A 27,187-nucleotide genomic window follows, 5' to 3' on the forward strand; every position below is an offset into this window, starting at 1 on the left:
GCCGAGGGGGGACCTCGCTGCACCCAGCGGGGGCTCGTCCCCCTCTAGCGGCGAGGTCAGCGGTGCCTTTGGGACTCCAGCAGCTCCCAAACTTAGCCGCTGCGCGTCGGGGGGTGGGGGGGCGCGATGCGGGCACGGCCCCCCTCTTTGGGGAGCTCTCTCCCGGGGCACCTCCAGCACGGGACGCGCAGAAGCGCCCCGGAGGAGACAAAAGAAGGGCTCCGGGGGGGGGTTGTCCACGAGCGGGGCTCCGGCTCGGCCCGGCCCAGCCCGGGGGGGGCCGCCCCGTTCCTCCGGTTGCGGTGGCGGCGGGCGGGGGGGGGCCGCGCCGCCGGGGCCCCTGCGCCAATCCGCGCGGCGCCGCCGCCGAGCCGGCCCCTCCCGGCGCTGCAGCAGAACGGCTCTGCCCTCTCGGCTCGCTCCTTCTCTCTCTCCTGCCATCTTCCCGTTGCAAAGCATTGCTGGGAACCGCATGTGGGTGACGCAGCAGCATTGTTTCGGGCTCAGGAAGCTGCCGCCGCTGCCCCAGGGCTCGGGAGGAGCACGCGGCCGGCGGGGCGGCTGCCGGAGCCGGGGAGGAGCCGGGGGGGCTCGGGGCGGGGGGCGCGGCCGCGCTCCCGGCCATGTCCCTGAGGAGCCGGGGGCCGGAGCGGGGCCGCACGCTCTGAGCCGGGCCCCGGCGGGGGCCGGGGGGAGAGGGGGGGGCGGCCCCGAAGCTCGCGGCGCAGGCACCGAAACAAAGAGGGCTCGGCAAACTTCGCCCCGGAGTCGCGGCAGCCCCAGAGGCGCAAGGTCAGGCAGCTGGCACCGCTCGCGGGCTGGGGAGGGGACGCGGGGCTCTGCGACCCGGGGATCCCCAGCTTCCCCTCGCCCCCCCCACGCACCCCCGGTGTCCCGGGCTGGCTCCTGGACTCACCTCTCCCCTCCCCGTCCCCCGGGCGTGCTGGCTGCCACCCAGCTCTCCTGGCCGGGGCGGTGCGCGGCATGGCACGGCGTGCTCCTAAGGTCCCCTCCCTACTGCCTGCCCCCAGGGGGGTTGAGGCGACCCGCACCCGTCCTGGCTTCCATCCATCTGCAGCCCGAGGACCCTGGCACCCCTAATGAGTGACCCCCCCCCCCCCCCTCCCCACCAGTTTGGAGTGTGCCTGAGCCCCCGCTGGGCCCCAGGCACGGGGAGACTGCGGTTCCCTGCGCACACGTGTGCGCGCGCACCCTGGGTCCCCGACCTCTCCTTCCAGCCCGTGTTCAGGGCCGGCCGGCTGGGAGGCGGAAGGTCTGCAGGCAGCGTGCTGGGGAGCTGGGGGAGGCCGCAGCTTCCTGCCACCCCCAGAGCAGGGCGGGGGACGCGATGCCGGAGCCAGCCCCAGCGTGCGGCCAGCTCCTGGGGACACCCGGCCACACGCAGCCCCGCGCAGGGATGCCGGCAGGAGGCTGCCGCTCACGTAGCCATGGTGACACCGAGTAAATAAAGCACCTTTTGCAGAGGGTGGGCTTGGTGGGGAGGGGGCTGCAGGCAGGGGGCCTGCAGAGGCAGCGTGTCCAGCCACCAGTGCCACCGGGGAGCTGCTCCTGGGCTCGTACCAGGCTGCAGAGGGCTGCCGGGGGCACAGCAGCTGTGGGGGGCAGCGAGGGACCCACTCGCTTCCTCCCCCGTGAATCCTGCTGGATTGCAAGAGCTCGGCGCTCTCTCCCAGCCACCACGCAGCGCGGGGCCTCGGGGCTGAAATGCAGTTGATGAAAGCATTCGTGCACGTCGACTCGACAGAGCTTGTCTGTAATGTGGGGAGGGCTCGCTGCTCACGGCTGTGGGTGGAAGAGGGTTCCTTCCGTGCCGTGTTTGAAGCACGCTGGCCTTGGCATCCGGTCAGAGCCTGCCTGGCTAACAGGAGCATTGTTTTGCTCTGCTCACACCTGTCCTTTTTGTCTCTTTTTCTTTCCCCCTCCCACCCTCCCTCTCCCCATCAGCTGCTGCTAGAAGAATACGCAAACAGCGACCCCAAACTGGCACTTACAGGCGTCCCCATCGTCCAGTGGCCCAAGAGAGATAAGGTAAGAGCTGCAGGGAGGGACAGGGGTGGCTGTTGCTGGAGGGTACCACGTGCAGTTTGGCCGGTTACCTGCTGTGCAGCTGGGGCACAGTGGTGCAACCTCTGCGCCTCCCTTGGGAGCCTGTGGGCAGTGGGGGAGCACAGCAGGGTGCAGGGTTCAGCTGCCTCTGCAGCCCTGTGGGCAGAGCCGTGTGCTTGCAGCTGCAGAGGTCTCCAGCTGCGCTGGTGCCGGGGGCAGCCCCGGCTGCTCTGCATTCTGTAGCTGTGCTCAGAGGGGCTGGAGTTTGGTGTTTTTGGGGGGTGGTTGCTGGAGGGACCTTGCACTGAAGCTCTCGGTTTGCTGAGAGGGGCCTGGATAGCATTTCAGGGGACAGCATCGCTGTTGTGTTGCCTGAGAAGTGAAGGGTGAGGTGTGGGTGTGAGATCAGCAGCTCCCCTGCCTGCTCGGCGGGCAGGCTGGCCCCTCACTGCTAGGTGGGTGTGTGCCAGGGCTTGTGCCCCCATCAGCACACTGCCCGTGCTGCAGTGCATCGCAGACAGCTCTTCTGGAGATATTTCCATGCTTTGGGTGCAGCACTCAAATGCTTGGCATACCCACAGCTCTGTCCTTGCGCTGGCCTTTTGGGTGTACGCGATGTCACGGCCATTCCCAGGAGGATGCTGCAGCCAGCAGTGAGTTTGCTGCTGGGACGCAGCAGGGCAGATGTCTGCTGAGGAGCTGCGCCTTCCCACCCGTGCCCTGGACAGGCACTGGTTGCTCTCAGCACACCTTGGGCTGGCAACAGGGGTGACGGGAGCACCACTTGCAGAGCTGAGCCCCATCCCCGTGAGGTTGGCAGAGGAACCTGGCTGCAGAGACAGGACGAGCTTTCTGTCCATGGGGAAGCGAGGGAGCAGGGTTGCTCCCTGCGTGTGACTGGAGGTCACAGAGGGCAAAATCAGAAGCTTGCTGATCCGAACAGAGTGCCCCCATCTGCCCTCCTCATGCTTCTCTCTTTTCTGTTACCAGCTAAAGCTGCAGGCACGGCTGAGGGTCCGCCTGCCCACCATCCCCATCACCAAGCCTCACACCATGAAGCCAACGCCCCGCCCGACCCCCGTCAGGCCCACCGTCTCTCCCATCGTGTCGGGTGCCCGGCGGAGGCGCGTGCGGTGCCGGAAATGCAAGGCCTGCATGCAAGGCGAGTGTGGCATGTGCCACTACTGCAGGGACATGAAGAAGTTCGGCGGGCCTGGTCGCATGAAGCAGTCCTGCGTCCTCCGGCAGTGCTTAGCGGTGAGTCTGTAGCCTCATCCTTTTCTCCAGAGTCTGCTGCAGCCTGGCAGCAGCTCTGCGGGGCTGGTCAGGGAGAGGGTGGTGGCCAAGTTTGATTCCTGGGGAGAAGTTGGCCCCTTCCTTATTGTTTGGGTGGTGAGGGAAGGGAGGAGAAGGAAGAGGAGGAGGAGGGGGGGAAGGCTATCCTTCCTTGCCCTGGTATCACCCCTGCTTTCCTTTGTAGCCCAGGCTGCCTCACTCGGTCACGTGTGCACTTTGTGGGGAGGTGGATCAGAATGAGGACTCGCAGGACTTCGAGAAGAAGCTCATGGAGTGCTGCATCTGCAATGAGATTGTTCACCCTGGCTGCTTGCAGGTGAGTAGCACGTGCACCAGGGCTGAGCGGGGCTGGGCTGCGGGGAAGGGCGCTGCTGACTGCGCTCTGCTTTGCAGATGGATGGAGAAGGACTGCTCAACGACGAGCTCCCCAACTGCTGGGAATGTCCCAAATGCTACCAGGGTGACGACGCGGAGAAGGGCCAGGTAGGAGGCGAGCAGTGCTGGGGTAGGGGAGGTCAGGCCGTGCATCATCCATCTCACTGCATCCTGCTGTGGGTAGGCAGGACTCGGGCCCTCGGGAGCAGAGCAGTGGCCCAGAGGTGCACAGACAGGCTTGTGGGGTGGGCTGGAGGCTGGCAGGCACCAGCCCCAACCAGGGGATACCAGCAAGGCCATTCAGTAGCGACCTGCAGGGGTGGGTACACTGCTGCAGCACATTTCTGGGGCCTGCAGTGGGGCAAGCTGACAGCCCCTGCTCTGTCTGCGGGTCCTAGAGAGCTCATCAGCGCACCAAGGCCAGGTTCCCACAGAAGCAGCGAGGTTGGCTGGGTCCTTCAGCCAGACGGCGAGTGGGCTGCCTGCAGTGGCAGCAGTCCCGCTGGCACCTGCCAGCGCTGCCCAGGAAGCCAGCCTACGGCTACCACGTCCCCCGTAGAACTGTGTCCACCACTGCACATGGAAGTGGTGCAGCCAAGGCAAGCCAGGCTGGGGGAGGCTGCAGCACCTTCACGTTCTGGGTGATGCGCGTGCTGGGGGTGCAGATCTGAGTGGTTCCTGGGTCCCCCGGCACTTCAGGTGGGCACGATGAGCACCTCTTGTCCCAGTGTCTTGTGCTGAGCTGTGATCCGGGGAGTCTCTGCTGCAGGAGGTAGGGGATTGATTGTTAGGCACAGAGCAGAGGCCACCCCAACCTCAGAGGACACTGCTGCTGCGAGGGGTGGAGGTGTTGGTTGCTGGTGTGAGTGGAAGAGGAGTGCAGGCGTGTTCCCCAGGTGCAGTGTGGCCCCACCCCTGTTAACTTGCCACCCGTCCCGCTTCCCTGCAGAAGCGCAAGGTAGAGGAGAGCGACGATGACACGGCGCAAGCCAAGGTGCTGCGGCCCCTGCGGAGCTGCGAGGAGCCCCTCACCCCTCCACCCAACTCGCCCACCCCCATGCTGCAGCTGATCCACGACCCGGCGTCTCCACGAGGCATGGTGACGCGTTCGTCCCCGGGGGCCGGCCCCAGCGACCACCACAGCGCCAGCAGGGACGAGCGCTTCAAGCGGCGGCAGCTGCTGCGGCTCCAGGCCACCGAGCGAACCATGGTGCGGGAGAAGGAGAACAACCCCAGCGGCAAGAAGGAGCTGTCGGAGGTGGAGAAGGCCAAGCTGCACGGCTCCTACCTCACCGTGACGCTCCAGCGCCCCACCAAAGACGTCCACGGCACTTCTATTGTCCCCAAGCTGCAAGCCATCACGGCCTCCTCCGCCAACCTGCAGCACTCTCCCCGCGTGGTCATGCGCCACGCGCCAGCCAGGATGCCCCCCCGGGGCGGTGGGGAGGAGGAGCTGGCTGCCGAGGAAGAGGAGGAGGAGGACGATGAAGACGACGAGAACGCGGAGGAGGGGGGGGTGGCCCGCCTCAACGGCAGAGGGGGCCGGGCGCAGGAGGGCGAGGAGAGCTGGATGCAGCGCGAGGTCTGGATGTCCGTCTTCCGCTACCTCACTCGCAGGGAGCTCTGCGAGTGCATGCGGGTGTGCAAGACCTGGTACAAGTGGTGAGTGTGGGGGTGCAACGGGCAGGGGCAGCGCCGCCTGGACCGCTTGTGTCCTGATCCTAACAGGCAGCACGGTGTCCTGGCGAGGTGTTAATGCCCTCTCCTCTCCCACCGCCCTGCGTGCTCCTTGCCCTTCCCGGCCCCACAGTGCAGGCTGAGGCAGAGATGGGTTTGCTGCCTGGAAGCGCCTCGGGGGGCGCAGGCCTGAAGACAATGCTGGCAGTGGGACAGCTGTGGATGGAGGGCTTGGGAACAGATGGGGATGGGGAACCGGGAGGCTTCTAACTGCTGAGAGTGGGAATGGCTCGGTGGGAAGGGGCTGTCCTGCTTTGATCAGCGGGCATGGTGTGCCCTGGCAGCTGGAGGAGGGCGTCCCCTCCCCTGCCGCCGGTGTGGCAGCTCTAGAGGCAGGGAATGCACTGGGTCCTCAGGCTCCTGGGAGAGAGGAATAGTTTGTGCCACATCCAAGCTCTCTTGTGGCTCCTGGTGAAGCAGAGAGCGTTGCCAAGGCCATGGGGTGGGACCAGGCTGAGCATTTTGCCTGCTGGGAGCAGGGAGGCTGAAGATATTTGCCCCAGCAGGGGAGCACCCAGGAGGGAACAAGCAGGCTGGCAGCTGCCATATGGAGTCTTGTTACGTGGCAGCAAAATGCTGCTGGGGCTGTCCCGGGCATCCCTGGGTGGCCGCCCATCCCCACACATCTGGGGAACCCTGACAAATCGGGAAGAACGGCTTTGTGCTGCAGCCAGGGCTGTGCCAGGGCCGGGGTCCTCCTGGATTTATGGCCTCTCCCACCACGGCGCTCAACTCCCAACCTTGTGCTCGTCCCCAGGTGCTGTGACAAGAGATTGTGGACAAAGATAGATTTGAGCAGGTGCAAGTCCATCACCCCCCAGGCACTGAGCGGCATCATCAAAAGACAGCCAGTCAGCCTTGACCTCAGCTGGACCAATATCTCCAAAAAACAGCTCACGTGGCTTGTCAACAGGCTGCCAGGTGAGTGTGGGCCAAGGAGGGGTCCCTCGCCCCTGCCACCAGCTGGCGCTGAGGCTTCCCAACAGCCGGACCACGCTGAGAGGTGGGCTCTGCAACCCTGGCACCCACCGCTGGGAGAACCCCTGGGTGTCTGGATCGTGTCGCCTGGGGAGCAGCCGATAGGGATGTGGTTTCCTGTGGCTGTTCAAACTGCTCCTGCATGGAGTGTGGCTCCACGTCCCACGCCAGGCAGGGAGGGAGCCGCTTCCTCCTGCGCCTGGAGAAAGGGCGGTGGCTTGAGATACCTCAGAGCGGGCAAAGCCCGGCTGACTCGTTGCCTCTCCCGGCAGGCTTGAAAGACCTCATCTTGGCGGGCTGTTCCTGGTCTGCAGTCTGTGCTCTCAGTACCTCCAGCTGCCCCCTTCTCAGGACCCTCGATCTTCGGTGGGCAGTAGGAATCAAGGACCCTCAGATCCGGGACTTGCTCACGCCTCCAACAGACAAACCCAGTAAGCTGCTGCCGCGGGGCAGGGGCGAGCAAGCTGGAGAAGGGTGACACGCTCGGGCACGGGGCAGGGAGGCAGTGCTGGATCCGGAGCGTCCCAGCCCAGCAGGGCAGAGCTCTGCACGTCCGTGCTCAGCTTCTCCCCTCCCTTTGCAGGTCAGGACAATCGCAGCAAACTCCGCAACATGATCGACTTCCGGCTCGCCGGCCTGGACATCACCGACGCCACGCTGCGGCTGATCATCCGCCACATGCCCCTGCTCTCCCGCCTCGACCTCAGCCACTGCAACCACCTTACAGACCAGTCGGCCAACCTCCTCACGGCCGTGGGTTCTTCCACGCGCAACTCCCTCACCGAGCTCAACATGGCAGGTGGGTACACGGGGCTGGGGGCAGCCTGGCTGGCTGGGCTTGGCATCGCAAAGTGGCTTCTTCCTCCCCAACCTGACGTGGGAGCTCAGGGCCGGGTTCACGGAGGCGTCGCAGCTCAGCTTTCCTCTCCTCTCCCCCACAGGCTGCAATAAGCTGACGGATCAGGCCTTGCTGTACCTGCGCCGCATCTCCAACGTCACCCTAATTGACCTGCGAGGTTGCAAACAGATCACCCGCAAAGCCTGTGAGCACTTCATCTCGGACCTGTCCATCAACAGCCTCTACTGCCTGTCCGATGAGAAGCTGATCCAAAAAATCAGCTAGAGACCCTCCCCCAGGCAGACTGAGGAGAAGGATAAGAGCCCAACCCACCCCTCTTGGAGAGCCGCTCCTCCACATCCCCACCTTGCCCTCTGTGTCCTGCTGTTGCCTCCCACCTGACTTGGCAGGCAGGGCCGCTGCTGGCCTCGCTCCACCGTCCTTCCTCCTTCTCCCCCTGGGACTTCCACCGATGAAGATGTCCCGCCAGGCTGGCCAGTACCAGAGGAGGAATGGGCAAATGGCAGGGAGCCTCGGCGTGGAGGCTGGCCGCTCTTAAGGTGGAGGTTGTCACAGAGATCTCTGTGCAGAGAAACGGGGCCCCCTCTTCCCCCTGCTTTTCCCCTCCTCCCTGCCATCTCCTTGCCTTGAAACACTTGTCACTTCCCTGTTAGCACAAAGCTCGAGGGTCAAGGTCTCTCCAAGGAAGAGGGAGCGGAGCTGGAACAAACCCTCCCTGTCTGTGCCACCACCAGCTCGTTGCTCGCCCTGCTCTCTCAGCCCCACTAATTACGGTTTTCCTCGTCTGACTGCGGGGGCTGCGATCGAGTTCCCCTCCTCCTCCCCCCACTCTTGTGCGTCTGGGTGGCTCTTTTGGTGTCAAGGGCAGGAGCTCTGCAGCCAGGGGATGGCGGCTTCTCCAGCCACGGGGCTGGAAGCAGAGGCTCTACGGGCCGTTCTCCCCCTGCCCCAGGGGGTGAGGCTGGGGACAGCGCTTCCACGCTGGGGCGGTGGCAGCTTTTTTGGAGCACCGCGTGTCCCGAGGCAGCCCTGCGCTGGGGCCGGGCACTGGCTGGGAGCAGGGGAGAAACAACAGGTACATCAGAGCTCAGGGAGGACCCAGAGCAGCAGCTGAGGGTGAGTGAGCACACTGGGGGGGACGGGAGCTGCCTCCTCTTCCTCCCCAGCTCCCTACGCGTGGCCCAGAATCACGAAGCACTCTGGGGCCGCACCAGCCAGAGGGGTGACAGCTGCTCTGTCTGCCCAGGGCATTTCAGCCTGGGACTGAACTGGCACAAATGCCCCATTGCATTGTCCTCTCCTTTCCCCCACCCCATTTTAGCTGCCGTTTTTCCTTTGCAATGAATGGTTGGTCCAAAGAACCTCTCTCTCGGGCAGCAGAGAGCTTTTTGCACTTTAAAAAAAAAAAAAAAAAAGGAAAAAAAAAAGAAAAAAAAAACACCACGAAAAAAAAAAAAAGCAAAAAAAAAATCCAAAAAAAAAAAAAAAGCAAGAGATGAAAAAAGAAAAAAAAAAAAGGTTGGAATCTTCTTTTGGGTCACTATTTTCTTTCCCTCCCTGCCCTGCCTGTGCCTGGACGTTCCCCATCTCCCCGGTGCCTGGCTGCCTCCCCCCTTGCGGTGTGCGCGGCCGGCACAAGGCAGCCCCCGTGTGCCTCCGCTCCCCAGCCCTGAGGAGCGCCGAGGGGTAGGGATGGGGCAGAAGCAATAAGGGAGGAGAAGCAGCCACGGCCGGGCCCCGGCCCCGCTCCCTGGCCGGCGGCTGGAGGGGGACACGGCGGTGGCTGCCAGGGGACGGGGGGGGGGGCTTCGAGCAGAAAGCGGCCCGGGCCAGAGGAAGGACGGGGGGAGCCGGCACCCGGCGGGGACCTCTCCCCCGAGGCTCTCCTGGCGGTGGCTCCCGTGAAAAGACAGCGGAAGAATCAAAGTTTTTCTTTTTTACCTTTGGATTGAGTTATTTTGAGTTTTGCCGTGAGAAGGGAGAGAGGTGGGGCCGAGCTGACAAGGAGCTGGGGGCGGCGCGGGGCGCCCCGGCTGCAGGGACTCCAGCCCTCACCTCCGTCACCCACGGGGCACCCCCGGCCCCCCTGGCGGGCGAGAATCCACAAGGAAGAAAAAGAGAGAATTATATATATAAAATCACTTAGTGATTTAAAACCAACCCAGACTGCTCCCTAAAGACAAGTCCTGCAAGAAAAGTCACTATTGTTTAAGGATTTGGTTGTGTTTTTGTTCTGTTTCAGTCCCCTCCCTCTTCCCCCCTCCCCCCCACCCCCGGAGAAATATTGTAAATATATATTTTTTGTTGGCGATTTAGAGTCCATCTCTGATGTTTGTGCTTTAAAATTAAATGTAAGCATTAAGGGTAAAAGCAAACCCGGTCTCGCGCTCTCTCCGTTGGCACGGTTCGGGCTGGGGGGGGCCGGGCTGGGGGCAGGGGGGGGGGAGCCAGCTGGCCTTGTATTTTTCTTGTCGTTTTCTTTCCGTTTTGTTCGTTTTGGCTTTCTTTTTTGTTTGTTTTTGGTTTGTTTGGTTGTCTGTTGCCTTTATAAGCGCTCTTTGCTCCTGGTTTTGGAGCGGATCTCGGCAGGTAGGGGAGCGGCGGTGGCGGGGGGGGGGGGGCGGAGGGCAGCCGCCGGCCTCTATGGGCGATGCTTTTGTTTCTCGGGGGCGGAATTTTTTGGAATAAAAAGTTAAAAAAAAAAAAAAAAAGAAAGAAAAAACAAAATCCGGCGTCTCGGCTCTGCCCCTTGCTTCTCCATTGGCGGCCGGGCCGGGGCTGCCCCGGGCGCCTCCCGCGGGGCCCGGCTGCGCCCAGGCGCCCCCCCCAGGCCCGAGGCGCCCCGGGGGTGGGGCGGGCGGAAGGGGCCGGGCCCCGACACCGCCACCGGGCCCGCCCCGCTCCGGCTTGGGGCGGCGGCGGCGGGGCCGAGCCCGTCCCCGTCCCCTTCGCCCCACCGAGGCGCCGCCAGGCCCGGGCTGACCCGGGCGGGGTCGGGGCCGGCACCGGGGCGGGACGGGCCGGGCCGATTCGGTTCCGGTTCCGGTTCCGGTTCCGGTTCCGGGTCGTGCCGGTGCCGGCCGCGGCGGGCGGCCCCCGCGCAAGATGGCGGACCTGGAGGCCGTGCTGGCCGACGTGAGCTACCTGATGGCCATGGAGAAGAGCCGCGCCGCGCCCGCCGCCCGCGCCAGCAAGCGCATCCTGCTGCCAGAGCCCAGGTGAGCGCCGCCCAACCGCCCCGGTACCGCCGGGAGGGGGGGGGGAGGCACCGGGGGGGGGGCTCCGGGGGGTGCCGGGCCCGGCGCTGAGCCCGGCGCTGTCCGGCAGCATCCGCAGCGTGATGCAGAAATACCTGCAGGACCGCGGCGAGCTCACCTTCGACAAGATCTTCGCGCAGAGGATCGGTGAGTGGGGGGTACCGGGGGGGTACCGGGTCCTCCCCCCCCCCCCCCCGCCCCTATCCCTGTCCCCATGGCCCCCCCCCCAACCCCCCCCCGGTACTTCCCCTCCCTGTCACTTCCCCAGCCCGGCGCCCAGCGGGGCAGGAAGCGCCTCTGGCTTCCTCCCGGCAGCGCTGGTGGTTTCCTCGCATCCGCCCCGTGCCCTCAGCCCACGCCAACCCCCCTCCGACCCCCCTCACCCTGCCAAACCCCCGTCCCTTGGTTCTGTGCTCTGGGGGGGGGCGCGGAGTGGGGCACAAAGCCCTCACGCCGTGGCTCTGCCCCTCCGCAGGGTACCTGCTGTTCCGGGATTTTGCCCTCAACCAGGCAGAGGAGGCCAAGCCCCTGATGGAGTTTTACGAGGAGGTGCGAGCCCATGGGCAGGAGGGGGCCAGGAGCATGACTCAATACCTGCAGACCCCCCCCGATACACGGTGTGCCCGGGGCACCCAAGGGAGACGGTGCCGTGGGCCCCCGGGACCTGGTAGCCACGGGTGCCAGCCAGCAGGACGTGGCACCTGGTGGGGCTGGGGTTGCGTTCCCCAGGGTGCTGGACCCCAGGGACCCCCTGCCGTGGGCTGCGTGTGCCCTGCGTGGGGCCGAGCCCCATGGGGAGCACTGTGCCATGGGAGCTGTGCCCTCACCAGATCAAGAAGTACGAGAAGCTGGACTCGGAGGAGGAGCGAGCCTCCCGGAGCCGCCACATCTTTGACCATTACATCATGAAGGAGCTGCTGGCCTGCTCCCACGTGAGTGCCGTGCTGTGGGGAATTACGCCCCCGTTTACGCAGCCCTGCGTGGGCCCTGTGCCCCCCGCCTGTCTTCCTGGGGTGACCCGGTCTCGTCTCGCCACACAGCCCTTCTCCAAGAGTGCCACGGAACACGTCCAGAGCCGCCTGAGCAAGAAGCAGGTGCCCCCAGACCTCTTCCAGGTGGGCAGCGCTGGGGACGCGGGGGGGGCACTGCCACCTCGGGTTAATCCTTATGGTGGTGACAGGGGACCGGGGGCTGGGGGAACCCCAGAAGGTGCGAGGACCCTGAGGGATGCTGGTGGGAGGTGGTGAGCGGGGGGGGTTCCCGTGGGGTTCTGTTGGGTCACTTGGGGCTGGAATTAACAAGGGTTAATTAATTGACACCTCAGAGGGTGGTGGTGGAGACACCGGGTGTAGAGGTGACTGAGGGTAACAGTGGGGTCTGCGGGGGCTGGCAGTGAGGAGGGTCCCCAAGGATGACACGGGTGACCCTGGGGATGTGAGAAATCAGGGGGCGGGGAAGGATACCCCAGGTAACGATGGGACCGAGGGGCACGCGTGGCACTGGGGCCGCAGCACTGACTCCTGTGTCCCCCAGCCCTACATTGAGGAGATCTGCCAGAACCTGCGTGGGGGCATCTTCCAGAAATTCATCGAGAGGTGAGGCGGGCGCACAGCCCCTCGGCGACCAGGGTGTCCCAGCCCAATGGGGACGAGGGTTTCCCAGCCTTGGGGCGGGTCAGGGCCCCCTTCTTAGTGAGGAGCTCTAGGGGTGTTGGTCCCCAGGGCAGGGACTCAGGGCTCGTCACCTCCAGGTCTGGCCTGAGGTCTGTGTCCCCCGACGGGGGTCCCACCTGTCTCCAGATGACTCCCAGGAGTCTCGCAGCTCCGCGACAGGTCTCAAGGGGGTCTCCGCAGGGGTCCCTCACTCTGGCCCTCTCTGTGCTTTGTTGCAGCGACAAGTTCACGCGGTTCTGCCAGTGGAAGAACGTGGAGCTGAACATCCATGTGAGCAGGGATCCGTGTGCTGCTGGAGAGGGGACGTGGGTGCCGGGGAGGAGGCTGCTGCCACGGCGCTCGGAGGGGCACCACGCAGGGCAGGGGCACCCTCGCGTCCCCTGGGCAGCTCCCGCGGGTGCTGGCGGTGCTCCTGCACTCACCTTGAGGGTGTTCACATTCCTTCCCCGGGGAAACTGAGGCAGCATGAGGGACAGCCCCCCCGGGACACGCCGTGCAGGTGCTCAGGGGTGACCCTGGCCTCTTTCTTGCCCGCTCCAGCTCACCATGAATGACTTCAGCGTTCACCGCATCATCGGCCGTGGCGGCTTCGGGGAGGTGTACGGCTGCCGGAAGGCGGACACGGGCAAAATGTAACGGGGGGCAGGGGGTGGCCGTGGTCCCGCAGGGGTGGGGGATGCGGTGGCGTTGCCGTGATAGGTGTTAGGGGTTGCAGCGGTGTCACCATGGCTGCGGCTCTCCTGGAGACACGGGGACGTCACGGGGGCCGTGGGCGGGAGCTGGGTGCGGTGACGTGGCTGCGGGTGCTGGCGGCACAGGGACGCGGCGTTGGGGACGAGGCGCCACGAGCAGCAGCAGGGGACCCTGCAGGGACCCTTTGTCCCCCAGGTACGCCATGAAGTGCTTGGACAAGAAGCGCATCAAGATGAAGCAGGGCGAGACCCTGGCCCTCAACGAGCGCATCATGTTGTCCCTTGTCAGCACTGGGGTGAGGGCACTCGGGCGTGGGAGCGGGCTGGCACGCTGGCCACGGGTGGGATGCTCCTGGGCACTGCCAGCGCTGCCTGACCCCGTCTCTCGTGCCAGGACTGCCCGTTCATCGTGTGTATGTCGTACGCCTTCCACACGCCCGACAAGCTCAGCTTCATCCTCGACCTCATGAACGGTGAGAGGCCCGTGGCTGCTCCCTGTCCCCAGGGCTGGGACTCCCTTGAGCCCCTGCCTTGAAGCCGCCTGTTTGGGTGTCCCTGGGGGAGCAGAGGGCAGTGCTGGAGTGACAACTGGTCCCCCTTGCCGCAGGGGGGGACCTGCATTATCACCTCTCGCAGCACGGTGTCTTCTCGGAGGCGGAGATGCGGTTCTACGCAGCCGAGATCATCCTGGGCCTGGAGCACATGCACAGCCGCTTTGTGGTGTACCGTGACCTCAAGGTGACCGTCCCCATGGGCACACATGGACCCCGCAGGCAGCAGGAGGCCCCTCTGATGTCCCCAGGCCCCGTAGAGACCCCTGACCCTGCAGCAGCCCTTGGACCCCATGGGCAGCCCCAGGTCCCATGGACACTCCCAACCCAGCAGGAAGCCCCCGGGCACCGTGGGCACCCTTGAAAAAACCCCGTGGGCACCCTGGGGACCTCAGCGGGTGCTTGCAGGTCCTGCAGGTGCCTAGGGCCTGTGGGCACCCCGTATCCCGTGGAGTGCCCCAGCCTGACACGCGTGGGCAGCCCAGCTCGGTTGCCACCCGTGCCTGCGGGCAGGGCTCGGGCTCAGGGGCAGCGCTGTGTCCCGGCAGCCAGCAAACATCCTCCTGGACGAGTTTGGGCACGTCCGCATCTCAGACCTGGGCCTGGCCTGCGACTTCTCCAAGAAGAAGCCCCACGCCAGCGTGTGAGTGTGCCTGCGCCCCCCCCCCACCCCCCTCCCCGCCTGCTGGCACTGCCCCTGACCCTGCTCTGTGCCTCCAGGGGCACCCACGGCTACATGGCCCCCGAGGTGTTGCAGAAAGGAGTGGCCTACGACAGCAGCGCCGACTGGTTCTCGTTAGGCTGCATGCTCTTCAAGCTGCTCCGAGGGTGAGTGCATGGGCAGGGGGGGCAGGGGGCAGCAGGGGGGGTGATACGGGGGCACCACTGAGCCCCACTCCCCACGACCACAGGCACAGCCCCTTCAGGCAGCACAAGACGAAGGACAAGCATGAGATTGATCGCATGACCCTCACCATGGTGAGTGCAGGGCGCTGGGCATCGGGCTCAGCACGGAGGGAGGTGGGGACAGAGGGTCCCCGGGGGGTGAGCAGCGCTCAGAGCGCGTGTTGGTGCCACCTCTGTGCGTGTGTGTGTGCAGAATGACACCTGTGTGCGTGCACACGCGTGCTGTGTGTGTTTCCACATGGGTGTATGTGCACGGGCACCTGTAACCATACGCACACGGCAGTGCGTGCGCCTCTGCGTGCCAGAACGTCCCAGGTGCGCGAAGGTCCCCATGCACACGCGTGCCTGGCTCTTCGTGTCATCAAACGCATGCCACGGTGCGTGCGTGCCCTCACACGCTTGTGCAGGTGTGAGCAGCCGTGCCCTCGCCCGCAGGCCATCGAGCTGCCCGACTCCTTCTCCCCTGAGCTGCGTTCCCTGCTCGAAGGGTTGCTGCAGCGGGACGTCAACCGGCGGCTGGGCTGCATGGGGCGTGGGTGAGTCCCGGTGGGCACGGGGAAGAAGGGGCCCACTGCAGCCACACCGCAGCCCCCGGGGGATCCGCAGCGCTCACCCCTCCCTTGCTCCTCAGGGCTCAGGAGGTGAAGGAGGAGCCCTTCTTCAAGGGTCTGGACTGGCAGATGGTTTTCCTGCAGAAGGTGAGGGGCACGGCACAGGGGCGGGGGTGCGGGGGCGCAGGAGGCACCCCCTGGACACCCCCTCTCCCACCTGCAGTACCCACCGCCCCTGATCCCACCCCGGGGCGAGGTGAACGCAGCTGACGCCTTCGACATCGGCTCCTTTGATGAGGAGGACACAAAGGGTATCAAGGTACTGGGGCAGCGGGGCTGGGCTGCTGCCCATGTGCAGGGAGGCAGGGGGCTGGGGTGGGCGCCTGGCGCTGACCCTGTGCCTCCCTGCCAGCTGCTAGAGAGCGACCAGGAGCTGTACCGCAACTTCCCGCTCACCATCTCAGAGCGGTGGCAGCAGGAGGTGACAGAGACGGTCTTTGACGCCGTCAACGCTGACACGGACAAGCTGGAGGCTCGCAAGAAAGCCAAGAACAAGCAGCTGGGCCATGAGGAGGGTGAGTGGGGCCGGGTTTTCTCTGGGTCCCCCTGCTGCCTCTGGCTGTGCCCAGGCGGTCCCAGCGCTGACACTCTCTCCCCTGGTGCTGCGGTGACAGACTATGCCATGGGCAAGGACTGCATCATGCACGGGTACATGTCCAAGCTGGGCAACCCCTTCTTGACGCAGTGGCAGCGCCGCTACTTCTACCTCTTTCCCAACCGCCTGGAGTGGCGTGGGGAGGGCGAGTCGCCGGTAAGGCGGGCAGGGGCAGGGGGGGGAGCAGGGCGAGCCGGGCAGGGTGCAGCTGGTGGGCATCAGCGGGGGCTCAAGGCAGCGGGATGCGCACCAACAGGCACGGCACTGTGAGGGGTAGAGGGCGCATGGGGACGTGGGGGGCTCGGCGTGGGTGCAGGAACTGGGGGCTGGGCTGAACCTGTCCCCCCAGCAGTCTCTGCTCACCATGGATGAGATCGACTCGGTGGAGGAGACGCAGGTGAAGGAGCGCAAGTGCATCCTGCTCCGCATCCGCGGCGGCAAGCAGTTCGTGCTGCAGTGTGACGTGAGTGTGCCCTGGGCCAGCCCCCTGGGTGCTGGCCACCTCCCGCCCCTCGCTAGCCATCCCCTGGGGGAGGGCTAGGCACTGTGGCTGGGCACTGGCTACACGTTGCCTGGTGCTGGCAAGCCCTGAGCCCTGTCACCGCCGGGAGCCCCGCTCTGACCTGTGCCCTGCCCCGCAGAGCGACCCCGAGCTGGTGCAGTGGCGGAAGGAGCTGCGGGACGCCCAGCGCCAGGCCCAGCAGCTGCTGCAGCGAGTGCCGCGCATGCAGAACAAGCCCCGCTCGCCCGTGGTGGAGCTCAGCAAAGTGCCGTTCATCCAGCGCTCCGCCAACGGGCTCTGACCGCGCGCCCTCCTCCCCACCTCCCACCCCACCTCTAATTTATTGGGTTGGGTTCCCACGCGCCCCTGCTCCTCGGCATCCCTGGGCCAGGCACTGCGGGGATGCCCCGTGCCACATCCAGCCCTGTGCCCAGGCACCCCTGGGGCGGGCGTGGAGGGGGCTCAGCCGCCAGCAGGGAGCTGGTGCTGGCCACGTGGCTCGTTCCCCGGCGTCCCCCCGGTCCTCTGCGACCTGTCCAGCTGAGATGAAGGTAGCCCCATGCCCTTCTCCCCGCCTGCTGCTCTGCCCCCAGCCTGGTGCCTGCTTCACCACCGCCATGTGTGCCAAACAGGGCGGGGGGCTACCCCCCCCCTCCACACAGGTCAAGACCTGCCCCTTCCCTTCACCCCAAGCCTTTGCCCTGACCCTTTTTGTGCCCGTCCTGTGGGTGCCAAGTCCTTGACGTGCCCGTGAGAGTGAGTGCGTGCGTGCTTGCCTAGGGGACCCCTGTAAATACTGTGCTATGGGTCCCCTGCCCCTCCGTCCCCCCCTGCGCTGGGTGGGGGCACCCCCGGGCAGGGGGTGGGCAAGGAGAGGGCAGCAGGGTCCCCCTCTGCGTGCTGTCGCCTTGCTGCCCGTGTCCCCAGCGCCGGGGTGCCGTCGCCGCCCGTTTCCCCCAGCCCTGGTGGCATCTGTAAATATTGGTCTGCAGCCGCTGCGCTCCGGGGGGATGATGCTGGCGGGGCGCCACGGGGCAGGGCCTGGGTGTGAGTGAGATTTTAATGAGCGGAGACGTGAGAATGGAGAGAAAAAAAAAAAAAAGAGAGAGAGAGAGGAAAAAAAAAAAAAGAGTTTTTATAATAAAGATGTGGAAAAACACCGTCCGCCTGCATCCTGGGGCGGGAGCCTCCGCGCTGTCCCCGGGTGACCGCGGCTCTGCCGGCGTTCCTGGGCCGCTCCCCGCCCGGGGGCTGCGCCCGGCGCCGGTCCGACGGGACGGGACGGGACGGGACCGGGGGGCGGAGGGGGGAGCCCCCGGGGCACCGCTGCCCCCGCTCGGCTGAGGGACGAGCCGGGGGTCCCGGAGGCGGGGGCGGTGCTGGGGCCGGGCCCCCCCGGTCCCCGTGCGCGGTGCCGGCTCCGCGGTGCCGGTGGCGGCCCCGGTGCTCCCGGCCGCCGTGCCCGGTGCCGGCCCCGCCCCGCGCCGCCGCGCTGCGCCGCCGCCGCCGCCGCCCCCGCGCGCAGCCATTGCGGGCAGGCCCGGAGCCGCGGCACGGCCCCCCCCGCGCCCTGCCCGGCCCGCTGCGGCCCCCCCCCCGGGGACATGGTGTCGGGATGGCCCGGGCCGCCGACACCTTCCCGCTGCACCGCCTCGTCTGGCACAACCGGCACCAGGCGCTGGACAGCGCCCTGCGCTCCGGATCGGTGGGCGCCGCGCTGCCGCCGCCGCGACGGGGGGCCGGGGTTTTAGGGAGGGGGGGGAGCACCGGGAGGGATCCGCACCGCTGGCACCGGGCACCGGGGGGGAGCTGGGGAGCGCTGGGACAGGAGGGGGTGGGGGTGCTGGGAGCTACGGGAGGGGGCTCCGGGATGGGAGGGGACCGGAGGCGCTGGGGTGGCTCTGGGGACTGGGAGAGGGGGGAGACGGGGAGGCTGCAGGCACCGGGGGCACCGGGGGCACCGGGACAGGGTGCTGGAGCAGTGGGGTACGCGGAGTGCTGCGGGGACAGGGCCTTGAGACCGAGGGACTGGGGCTGGGAGCGCTCGGGGGTTGCTGGGGACAGGGGGGAGCTGGGGGCGCAGGGAGCTGGGGTGGTTGGGGGGGTGACGGGGAGGGCACGGGGCACCTCATGACCCTGCCCGCACCCGCAGCATGATGTGGAGCTGATGGACCCCCGCGGGCGGACCCCGCTGGAACTGGCCGTGTCCCTCGGGCACCTGGAGTCGGCGCGGGTGCTGCTGCGGCACAACGCCAACGTGGGCCGGGAGAACGCCAACGGCTGGACAGGTAGGTGGGCACGGGGGGCCGCCGGCGCAGGGCGGGAGGCGCAGGGACACCGGCGCTGGCGGCGCCCGGCTGATGGCACCCCGTGCCCCAGTGCTGCAGGAGGCGGTGAGCACGGGGGACCCCGAGATGGTGCAGCTGGTGCTCCAGTACCGCGACTACCAGCGAGCGACGCGGCGGCTCGCCGGCATCCCCGAGCTGCTCAGCAAGCTGCGTCGGGTACGGCCCTGCCGGGGTGGGCACCGGGCACCACTGGCGCTGGGGTCCCGCCAGGCTGGGGACTGGGGGTCACGGAGGCTGCTGGCGAGCTCCTGGGGCCCCCCGCAGGACGCCCGTCTCCCCCAGGACCCCCCAATTGGTTGTTCCCCAGACCCCCTACCCGCAATTCGGCCTCTGCCGAGGATCCCCACTGGGGCTCTGTTCCCCCTGGGACCCTCCTGCTGCAGCCCCCCGCCGTGTCACCCCTCTGCCCTGTGACGCCCTCATCTCTTCCAGGCCTCCGACTTCTACGTGGAGATGAAGTGGGAGTTCACGAGCTGGGGTGAGCAGGGCCGGGGGCTGGGGCCAGGGGGGGCCGCCCCCACCCTGCTGCTGACGGGTGCCGGTGCCGCAGTGCCGCTGGTCTCCAAGGTGTGCCCCAGCGACGTCTACCGCGTCTGGAAGCGGGGCGAGAGCCTCCGGGTTGACACCACGCTGCTGGGCTTCGAGCACATGACGTGGCAGCGGGGCCGCCGCAGCTACATCTTCAAGGGAGAAGGTTGGCTCCAGCACCCTCAGACCCTGCAGCCACCCCCCAGGGGTCCCCCTGGCACCCGTGCGTTGCACACAGTCACCCAGATGGACATTGGATCCCCTACGGAGACCCCAGATGCCCCCAGGGGCAGGGGCAGGCTGGGTGCCGGGGGTTCCCATCCCTGCAGTGGGCATGGTGGGGCCGAGGGCAGGCGCTGACCCCCCTTCCCCACGTGCAGAGGAGGGGGCGGTGGTGATGGAGGTGGACCACGACAAGCAGGTGGTCTACACCGAGACGCTGGCGCTGGCCCTGCACGAGCCTGACCTGCTGCTGGCGGCCATGCAGCCCTCGGAGGAGCACGTGGCCGGGCGGCTGACGTCGCCCATCGTCTCCACGCACCTCGACACGAGGAACATCGCCTTCGAGCGGTGCGTGGGGGGGTGCTCGTGGCGGGGAGGCCAGCAGGGCACAGGCGCGGTGGCCGCGGGCCTGACGCCTCCACGCCCCTTCCCAGGAACAAGTCGGGGATCTGGGGCTGGCGCTCGGAGAAGATGGAGGTGGTCAGTGGCTACGAGGCCAAGGTGCGCCTGGTGGGGCGGGGGGCAGGGGGGCCGTGGTGTCCCCGGGGCTGAGCCTGTCCCTGTGTCTTGTCTCTGCAGGTGTACAGCGCCAGCAACGTGGAGCTGGTCACCAAGACCAGGACCGAGCACCTCTCTGACCAGGACAAGTCACGCAGCAAAGGTGACAGCCCCAGCGACCGAGGGGGGGGGGGGGCTGCCAGCAGTGGGGGCTCACCCCCTCCCGGGTCAGGGCCCTCCTCCTTCCTGGGTGCACTGCATGTGGGGTGATGTGGGGCAGCACGTGGGGGTGATGTGGGGCAGGGTGCTGGGTGCACTGTGCCTGCCTGCACTACCCCCTGCACCTCGGGGTCTCCCTGCAGGCTCCAGGACTCCCTTTCACTCCTTCCTGGGCCTGGCGCAGCAGCACGGCACCCACAACGGGGTGAGCGGTGGGCAGGGGGCCTGGGGGCGATGCGGGGCAGGGCAGGGCTGAGCCGTGCCCCCTGCCACCGCCCTCCCCAGGCACCCGTGCTGCAGGCGGCCAGCCCCACCAACCCCACCGCCATCACCCCCGAGGAGTACTTCGACCCCCACTTCGACCTGGAGGCCCGCAACATCGGGCGCCCCATCGAGGTGTCCAGCAAGGTGCAGAGGTGAGCAGCGGGGCCGGGGGGGGAGGCAGGACACGGTGGCGGGGCGCGGGGGGGGCTCCCTGTGCCCACGCCGGTGCCCGGGCAGGTTCAAGGCGACGCTGTGGCTATGCGAGCAGCACCCGCTGTCGCTGGCGGAGCAGGTGACGCCCATCATCGACCTGATGGCCATCTCCAACGCCCACTTCGCCAAGCTGCGCGACTTCATCACCCTCAAGCTGCCCCCCGGCTTCCCCGTCAAGATCGGTGAGGTTGGGGCTGCGAGGCCGGGGGCTGCGGGAGGGGCAGAGCCCACCCGGCGCGGGGCCGCTGACCCCCCTGTGGTGCCCCCCAGAGATCCCCCTCTTCCACGTCCTCAACGCCCGCATCACCTTCAGCAACCTCTGCGGCTGCGACCAGCCGCTGGGCTCCGTGCGGGTCTGCGCCCCCCCCCAGCCCCCCGGCGCGCAGCCCCCCGGCCCTGGAGGTGAGCGATGGGGGTGCCCTGGGGTGGGTGGGGGCATCGGGGCGGGGGGCTCCCCATGGGGGTGCTGTGGGGTGCTGCGGGGTGCCCCATGGGCGGTGCCCCCAGCGGTGGCGGTGCCGCAGGCTGGCCCTTCCCGTGCGAGGTGGAGCCGGGGGTGTTCGAGGTGCCGCCGGGCTACACGGTGCTGGGCGCGGGGCGCAGCGAGCCCCTGCGGGACGAGGACGACGACCTGCTGCAGTTCGCCATCCAGCAGAGCCTGCTGGACGCCGGCACCGAGACCGACCAGGTGAGGCCCCGCCCCCGCGGGGAGGCCCCGCCCACATCGGGGGCCACGCCCCGTTAGGCCCCTCCCCCTTGGGGCGAGGCCCCGCCCCCTGGCTCGAAGCCCCGCCCCCCGCAGGTGACGGTGTGGGAGGCGCTGACCAACACGCGGCCGGGCGCCCGCCCCCCGCCCTACGACGAGGAGCTGCAGCTGGAGCGGTGAGGCTCCGCCCACGGGGGGCGGGGTCAGCGGGAGCCCCGCCCACTGAGCCTGAAAGTGGGCGGGGCTTGGCGGGAGGGGGCGGGGCTAGTCGGGGCTGGGGGCGGGGCTTGTTTGGGAGGGGGCGTGGTTTGATTGGTTGGGGGCGGTGTTTGGTGGGTTGTGGGCGGGGCTTGCTGGGTCTGTGGGCGTGTCTTGCCCAGGGGGCGTGGCCTGAGCGCTGTCCCGCAGGGCGCTGCAGGAGAGCCTGCTGCTGCAGGCGGGGCCCGGCGCCGCCCCCCCGGCGGGGCCCCCACCGGGGGCAGGAGGTGGTGGCGGTGGTGGCGGCGCCCCCCCCCCGGTTCCGGCGGCGCCCCCCGGTTACGGCGGCAGCTTCGCGGAGCAGCTGCGCCTGGCCATGGCGCTGTCGGAGCAGGAGCAGGAGGAGCGCGAGCGGCGCCGGCGGGAGGAGGACGAGGAGCTGCAGCGCATCCTGCGCCTCTCCCTCACCGACAAGTAGCGCGGGGGGGGGGGGCCCGGCACCGGGACCCTGCCCCCGCACCCCGCCGGGCCCGGCACGGCCCCCCCCCGAGCCCCCCGGTGCCGTGCGGGGCCCGTCGGGGCTGTACATACGCTATACATACAGACCTACCCACCGCGCCGTGTCCGACTGTGCCTGGCCGGGGGGAGAGGGGGGAGGGGGGGGGCTCCCCAAACGGCCGGTCTGGCCCCGTGCCCCCGGAGGGGCTGCCCCGGGGTTGGCGGGGGCGGGGCCGGGGCGGGGCCGTGCCCGCTGCCGCTCCCGGGCCGTTCCCGTGCCCGCCGCTTCCTGGTGCGGGGCGGCGCGGCGGGGGCATGGCGCTGGTCACCGTGCGGAGGGCGGGGGGGGCCGCGGTGAGTGCGGGACGGGACGGGACGGGGCGGGATGGGAAGGGATGGGGGGCGATCGGGGGGGCTGCCGGGTACTGCCGGGACGGGCCGGGACGGGCTGGGACGGGCCCCGCCGCCGCGGGGGGGTGGCGGAGCTGCGGGCAGCCCCCACCGCTCCCGGGGCCGCCGCGGTTTCGGTTCCCTCTCGTCCGCTCCCAGCACGGGGCCGGGGGCTGCCCGCTGAGCAGAGGGGGGGGCGATGTCCTCAGCTGCTCCCAGTAAAGCCCCGCTCGTCCCCAGTGCTCCCAGTATGTTCGCTAAGGGGGCTGCCCCCCCGGGTCCCGCTGGCTGGAGGGGCTGTCCCAGGGACTCCCGGGGCAGTCCGGGGCTGTCCCAGTGCCTCCCAGTTGGGAACAGGTTGTCCCAGTAGCTCCCAGCCTCTACCCGCCCCCCCGCACCGACCGCTGGGCCTTATCGGGGCGCACAGCCCCTGCGAGCACTTCCCCTGGGCAGTGCCCAGCGTGGGAGGGGGGGCTGGGGTCAGGACCTCCCCAGGGGTCTCAGCTCCCAGGGACCCCTCCCCAGTCCCTGTAGGACCCTGCTGTGCCCGTGCTGGGGGGTGAGGGGGAGAGAGGGAGGGGCAGGGTGTCGCTGTCCCAGGGCACCCCCCCCAGTGTCCCAGTGGGACGCGCTGGGGGGGCCTCACCATGCCCATGGTCACGCTCCCCTTGGGGCGCTGCCCCCCCCACGTTTGCAGGAGGACAATGTGCCCAGGCGCGGCCAGCTGCAGCGGCGGTGAGAAGGGGTCCCCAAACCATGGGACAGGGGCCTGGGGCACCGGGGTGGGGATGGGACAGCGTTGTCCCCTCCCCGCTGCTGCACCCCGTGTCCTGCTCAAAGCCCTGCTGCCCCAGGCAGAGTTTCGTCATGGTCAAGGGAGCTGCCTTGCTGCTGCCTGCCGAGGAGCCGCTGGTGGCTGAGCCCCCCCCGGCTGCGCCCCCGGGGCGGCAGGAGCAGCACCTCCAGCTCATGATGCAGCTGCTGCGTCCCCAGGATGCCATCCGTCTGGTAGGGCACGGCCACCTCCCCAGGGATGGGATGGGACAAGAGCAGAATGGGGACATTGACAGGGAAATAGTGGAGATGAGGATGGGCTGGGGACAGGATGGGGACCGGGATGCATATGGGGACAAGGATGGGATGAGGATGCAGGTGCTGATGGGATGGGAACAGGGACGGGATGAGGATGGGAGTGAAGCAGGGATGGGGCAGGATATGGATGGCAATGAGAATGGTAACGAGGATGGGATGTGGATAGGGTAGGGACAGGATGGGTCAGGATGGGGATGGCAATAGGGACAGGCTAGGGACTGGGATGGGGCGGATGGGGAGGAGATGGGATGCAGACAGCGATGGTGATGGCAACAGGACTGGGGATGTGTTGGGGCCCAGGGTGCTTGCAGGGGGCAGAGCAGCCGTGCTGCCCCGGGGGTGCAGGGTCTCCCCTCAGCCTCCCCCATCCCAGGCGGTGCGGCTGGAGTCAGCACGGCCGCAGCGGGTGAGGTACCTGCTGGTGGTGCGGCCGGAGGAGGCAGGTGCCGAGGGGCAGACGGTGCTGCTGGGTGTGGACTTCCCACACGAGGGGTGAGTGGAGCTGGGAGACCGAGGGGGGGGTCAGAGGCAGCCTGCCCCCCTGACCTGCGCCCACCCCAGGTCCACCCGTTGCACCCTGGGCATGGTGCTGCCCCTCTGGAGCGACACCCAGGTCTTCCTCGATGGTGACGGGTAAGGGGGAGCCTCCTGGGGGGGGGGAGAGGGGGCTGGTGGGGTGGACAGAGCCTGCGGGAAGGAGTGGGGCAGGGGTGACCACCCTGACCCGTGTGTGTCCCTGCGGTGCCCAGGGGGTTCAGCGTGATGTCGGGGGGGCAGACCCGAATCTTCAAGCCCATCTCTGTCCAGACCATGTGGTGAGCCAGCGGCTGGGCACCACCGTGGGCATGGGGGATGTGGGTATCACCGTGGGCATGGGGGATGTGGGTATCACTGTGGGCATGGGGGATGTGGGAATCACCGTGGGCATGGGGGATGTGGGAATTACCGTGGGCACGAGGGAAGTGGGCACCACTGTAGTGTGGGGAACATGGGCATGGCAGGTGTGGGCACCAGTATGAAACAGGGGACATGGGCATGGGGTCATGGGCATCACTATGGCATGGGGGGTCTGGATACCACTATGGCACAGGGATGTGGGCACCACTATGGCACTGGGGACATGGGCATGGGGGATGTGGGCATCACCATGGACACAGGCATGAGCAGGGGCTGTGTGGGTGGCCTTTGGACATGGGCAGAGGACATGGGGCTGTGGGGCAATGTCACAGGCACCGTAACGTGTGGGGCTGGGAGATGAGGTCCTGGGAGGTGGCCGCGGTGCGGGCAGGGCGAGGGGGCCGCGTGCCAGGCTCCTGTGCGGCAGGGCCGTGCTGCAGGAGCTGCACCGAGCCTGCGAGCAGGCGGCCCGCGGGGGGCACATCCCCGGGGGCCCTGCGCTGCTCTGGGCCCGGGACTACGCGGCTGCGCTGAGCTCGGAGCAGAGCTGCCTCAACGAGTGGCTGGCCATGGCCGACCTGGAGTCCGTGCGCCCCGGCTCCCCCCAGCCCTCGGGGTAAGGCCCGGCCCCGTGCTGCCCCCCTGGGATAGGGCTGGGGGAGGGGGGGCTTCCAATTTGGGGGGCTGCGGGGTGGGGGCGCACACTGAGGTGCCGTGGCGGTGCCAGGCCAGCGGTGCCGGAGCTGACGGAGCAGGCGGTGCGGGCGCTGCTGCGCGACGTCCTGGCCTCTGCTGACCTGGAGAGCGTCACCTCCAAGGAGGTTGGTGCTGGGGGCCGGGGGTGGGCTGGGGAATGGGGTGGGGGGGTCCCATCCGCATCCCTCACCCCCGCGGTGCCAGGTGCGGACGGAGCTGGAGCGGCGCACGGGGCGCAGCCTGGCCCAGCACAAGGACTTCATCGACAACGAGATGCTGCTGGTGCTGGCGCAGATGGACCGGCCCTCATGCGTCTTCCCGCACCTCTACCTGGTGGGCAGCGGGGCAGGGTGTGGGCAGGGCACGGGGGGGGCTGTGGGAGCGGCTGTCCCCAACCGTCCTTGCTGCCACAGGGCTCCGAGTGGAACGCTGCCAACCTGGAGGAGCTGCAGCAGAACCGGTGGGCGAGGGGCTGTCCGCGGCGGGGCGGGCAGGGGGGCAGCGGGGAGCACGGCCCCTATCCTCCGCGCCTACACTCTGCAGCATCACCCACATCCTGAACGTGGCACGGGAGATTGACAACTTCTTCCCGGCGCTGTTCACCTACATGAACGTGCGGGTGTACGACGAGGAGGCGGCCGAGCTCCTGCCCCACTGGAACGACACCTTCCTCTTCCTCTCCGACGTCAAGTCAGTGGGGATGTGGCGGGGCAGGGGTCAGCGGGGCACGGAGCGTGGGGGGCTCAGTGGGGGTCCTAGGGCAGGACGGGGGAGGCGGAGGGGTGCAGGGAGGGGGCATCTTGATGGCTGAGGTGCTGGGGGCCCTGGGGGATGCTGGAAGGTGGGGGGCTCTGGGTCACTGAGGACACCGGGGGCGTTAGGGACAAGGGGTCCATGGGGAATAGCTCCTTGGGGACACGGGTAATCCTTTGGACACGCGGGCAGGGAAGCACTGGGGGTACTGGTGGCACTGGGAGCTGGGCAGCCGAGGGGTCCCTGGGGACGGCGGGGTCCCCGGGGGCGCCGGGAGCTGTGTCGCAGTGCGGCTGCCGCAGGGCCCGCGGGGGCCGGGCGCTGGTGCACTGCCGCATGGGGCTGAGCCGCTCGGCGGCCACGGTGCTGGCCTACGCCATGAAGGAGTTCGGGTGGCCCCTGGAGCGGGCGTTGCGGCACGTGCGGTGCTGCCGGCCTGGCGTCATGCCCAACCCCGGCTTCATGCGCCAGCTCGACTTCTACCAGGGCATCCTGAGCGCCAGGTGGGCGGGGGGGGGGGCACAAATGCCACGCCCACTTTGTGAATGTGGGCGGGGGCAAATTTGGGACATGCCCCCTTGGGATTTTTAGCCCCTGCCCTCACCGGCAGGGGCTGGGGGCAGCGGGTGACCGCGGGTGCTCCCCTGGCAGCCGGCACAGCGTCCTGTGGGAGCCCCGGGCGGCAGAGCGCGTGTCCCAGCCGGAGCCCGAGGAGGCTGCCCCAGGGGATGAGGGGGCCCTGCCCCAGCCCCGAGCCCCATCCCCGTCCCCGCAGCCTCCCGAGGAGGCGAGCAGGCAGCCGGCGGGGCCGGGGCTGTCAGGAGCCCCCCAGCGCCCCCGCATCTCCCTCTGCGCCGTCATGCGGAGCATCAGCCTGATGGAGTCCCCGCAGCCTCCCGAGCTGCTGGGGGAGCCCCTCGGTGGGGCGGTGAGTGCCGGGGTAGGGGGCACCATTGGGGGGGGGCAGGGGACGGGGTGAGGTTGTGGCACCGAGCACGGCCCATGGGGTGCTGACCATGGTGGGGGCACAGGTACACGGTGCTGGGCTGGGGGTGCTGGGGGCCGTGGGGCGCAGCGGCTCTGTCTGGAAGCCCCTCCTGCTTCCCGCAGGTGTTTGAGGCCACAGAAGTGCCGGGGGACCCTGGGGACCCGGGGGGGTCACCCCCGGGGGCACGGCCCAGCTCCCGGCCCCGACGTGTAGTGCGCCAGGCCAGTGTGGATGGAGGCCCAGCCGGCACAGAAGCCCCCAGCCCACCCGACTCCGGCTGCGACCCTGCCCTTGCCCCCACCTCCCCCCTTGCCCCCTAGCCCCAGCGGGGAGGAGGACAAGGGGCAGGCCCCCTGCCACGGCACCAGGGGATGGGGCAGGGCGGGGGCTCGCTGCCCCCCACCCCCCCACCCCCCAGCCTGCATTTTGGGGCACGGGGCGGCACTGCCTCACCCCATACCCGGGGCACTGCTGCACCCCTGGGGGGTGACACAGCCCCCGGGCCACACCTCGCCACGCCGGCCCCCTGCACCAGCACGGCACCAGCCTGACAATAAAGCACGTAATGGACGGAGCTG

General features: G+C 68.2%; 4 protein-coding genes across 11 annotated transcripts in view; all 4 read left to right on the plus strand.

The window, feature by feature from the left end:
* KDM2A (lysine demethylase 2A) overlaps positions 1 to 9,687 on the plus strand; it is a 38,611-nt gene extending 28,924 nt beyond the window's left edge. For 3 of the 4 annotated variants that reach the window (XM_068683566.1, XM_068683568.1, XM_068683567.1), the window contains exons 14-22: positions 1,966 to 2,049; positions 3,058 to 3,324; positions 3,548 to 3,679; positions 3,757 to 3,846; positions 4,688 to 5,400; positions 6,233 to 6,396; positions 6,726 to 6,884; positions 7,037 to 7,252; positions 7,395 to 9,687. In XM_068683566.1, coding sequence (XP_068539667.1) covers positions 1,966 to 2,049; positions 3,058 to 3,324; positions 3,548 to 3,679; positions 3,757 to 3,846; positions 4,688 to 5,400; positions 6,233 to 6,396; positions 6,726 to 6,884; positions 7,037 to 7,252; positions 7,395 to 7,576 — 2,007 coding nt within the window. In that variant the 3' untranslated portion in view covers positions 7,577 to 9,687. Of the gene's footprint in view, positions 1 to 639; positions 793 to 1,965; positions 2,050 to 3,057; positions 3,325 to 3,547; positions 3,680 to 3,756; positions 3,847 to 4,687; positions 5,401 to 6,232; positions 6,397 to 6,725; positions 6,885 to 7,036; positions 7,253 to 7,394 lie in introns of those variants that run through there. The other variant, XM_068683569.1, reaches the window with a different exon arrangement.
* A 501-nt stretch (positions 9,688 to 10,188) lies between these two features.
* Positions 10,189 to 17,203, plus strand: GRK2 (G protein-coupled receptor kinase 2). 3 transcript variants are annotated; one of them, XM_068683577.1, is made up of 21 exons: positions 10,189 to 10,530; positions 10,640 to 10,716; positions 11,045 to 11,118; positions 11,400 to 11,501; positions 11,610 to 11,684; positions 12,103 to 12,164; positions 12,461 to 12,512; positions 12,783 to 12,874; positions 13,131 to 13,230; positions 13,329 to 13,407; positions 13,542 to 13,672; positions 14,034 to 14,128; positions 14,206 to 14,313; positions 14,397 to 14,463; positions 14,827 to 14,927; positions 15,023 to 15,089; positions 15,166 to 15,261; positions 15,355 to 15,517; positions 15,617 to 15,753; positions 15,950 to 16,060; positions 16,239 to 17,203. In XM_068683577.1, the coding sequence occupies exons 1-21, from the start codon at positions 10,418 to 10,420 to the stop codon at positions 16,398 to 16,400; spliced, it is 2,064 nt and encodes a 687-aa protein (XP_068539678.1). In that variant the 5' UTR covers positions 10,189 to 10,417; the 3' UTR covers positions 16,401 to 17,203. The 3 variants fall into 3 exon arrangements, with proteins under 3 accessions (XP_068539678.1, XP_068539677.1, XP_068539679.1); XM_068683576.1 differs by having other exon boundaries at positions 10,191 to 10,530; positions 15,947 to 16,060; XM_068683578.1 differs by having other exon boundaries at positions 10,191 to 10,530; positions 10,671 to 10,716; positions 15,947 to 16,060.
* Positions 17,204 to 17,408: 205 nt separating this feature from the next.
* ANKRD13D (ankyrin repeat domain 13D) lies at positions 17,409 to 21,909 on the plus strand. 3 transcript variants are annotated; one of them, XM_068683580.1, is made up of 15 exons: positions 17,409 to 17,804; positions 18,252 to 18,387; positions 18,479 to 18,603; positions 18,880 to 18,925; positions 18,998 to 19,141; positions 19,356 to 19,545; positions 19,632 to 19,698; positions 19,777 to 19,858; positions 20,058 to 20,119; positions 20,200 to 20,330; positions 20,416 to 20,573; positions 20,662 to 20,793; positions 20,916 to 21,079; positions 21,194 to 21,273; positions 21,506 to 21,909. In XM_068683580.1, exons 1-15 carry the CDS (start codon positions 17,715 to 17,717, stop codon positions 21,771 to 21,773), a joined length of 1,875 nt encoding a protein of 624 aa, XP_068539681.1. In that variant the 5' UTR covers positions 17,409 to 17,714; the 3' UTR covers positions 21,774 to 21,909. The 3 variants fall into 3 exon arrangements, with proteins under 3 accessions (XP_068539681.1, XP_068539682.1, XP_068539683.1); XM_068683581.1 differs by lacking the exons at positions 17,409 to 17,804; positions 18,479 to 18,603 and having other exon boundaries at positions 18,251 to 18,387; XM_068683582.1 differs by lacking the exons at positions 17,409 to 17,804; positions 18,252 to 18,387 and having other exon boundaries at positions 18,755 to 18,925.
* A 199-nt stretch (positions 21,910 to 22,108) lies between these two features.
* On the plus strand, positions 22,109 to 27,183 carry SSH3 (slingshot protein phosphatase 3). The gene is made up of 14 exons (XM_068684220.1): positions 22,109 to 22,147; positions 22,881 to 22,918; positions 23,038 to 23,191; positions 23,649 to 23,767; positions 23,837 to 23,908; positions 24,025 to 24,090; positions 24,600 to 24,788; positions 24,900 to 24,993; positions 25,073 to 25,201; positions 25,282 to 25,328; positions 25,412 to 25,558; positions 25,924 to 26,124; positions 26,273 to 26,549; positions 26,732 to 27,183. The coding sequence occupies exons 1-14, from the start codon at positions 22,109 to 22,111 to the stop codon at positions 26,927 to 26,929; spliced, it is 1,770 nt and encodes a 589-aa protein (XP_068540321.1). The 3' UTR covers positions 26,930 to 27,183.
* The last annotated feature ends 4 nt before the right edge of the window (positions 27,184 to 27,187 follow it).

The sequence above is a fragment of the Anas acuta genome, chromosome 5 (assembly GCF_963932015.1).
Source record: "Anas acuta chromosome 5, bAnaAcu1.1, whole genome shotgun sequence".
Lineage (NCBI taxonomy): Eukaryota > Metazoa > Chordata > Aves > Anseriformes > Anatidae > Anas > Anas acuta.

What these genes read in the sequence shown, in the direction of transcription:
- GRK2 (XM_068683576.1), top strand. Translation starts at nt 10,418, where the DNA reads ATGGCGGACCTGGAGGCCGTGCTGGCCGACGTGAGCTACCTGATGGCC. An exon ending in AAGGCGGACACGGGCAAAAT is followed by an intron (nt 12,875 to 13,130) that starts GTAACGGGGGGC and finishes TTTGTCCCCCAG; the next exon opens with GTACGCCATGAAGTGCTTGG. An exon ending in CTCTTCAAGCTGCTCCGAGG is followed by an intron (nt 14,314 to 14,396) that starts GTGAGTGCATGG and finishes CCACGACCACAG; the next exon opens with GCACAGCCCCTTCAGGCAGC.
- SSH3 (XM_068684220.1), top strand. Translation starts at nt 22,109, where the DNA reads ATGGCGCTGGTCACCGTGCGGAGGGCGGGGGGGGCCGCG. An exon ending in CCCAGGATGCCATCCGTCTG is followed by an intron (nt 23,192 to 23,648) that starts GTAGGGCACGGC and finishes CCCCCATCCCAG; the next exon opens with GCGGTGCGGCTGGAGTCAGC. An exon ending in GGGAGCCCCTCGGTGGGGCG is followed by an intron (nt 26,550 to 26,731) that starts GTGAGTGCCGGG and finishes TGCTTCCCGCAG; the next exon opens with GTGTTTGAGGCCACAGAAGT.
- ANKRD13D (XM_068683580.1), top strand. Translation starts at nt 17,715, where the DNA reads ATGGCCCGGGCCGCCGACACCTTCCCGCTGCACCGCCTCGTCTGGCAC. An exon ending in GTGGGAGTTCACGAGCTGGG is followed by an intron (nt 18,926 to 18,997) that starts GTGAGCAGGGCC and finishes CCGGTGCCGCAG; the next exon opens with TGCCGCTGGTCTCCAAGGTG. An exon ending in GAGGAGCTGCAGCTGGAGCG is followed by an intron (nt 21,274 to 21,505) that starts GTGAGGCTCCGC and finishes GCTGTCCCGCAG; the next exon opens with GGCGCTGCAGGAGAGCCTGC.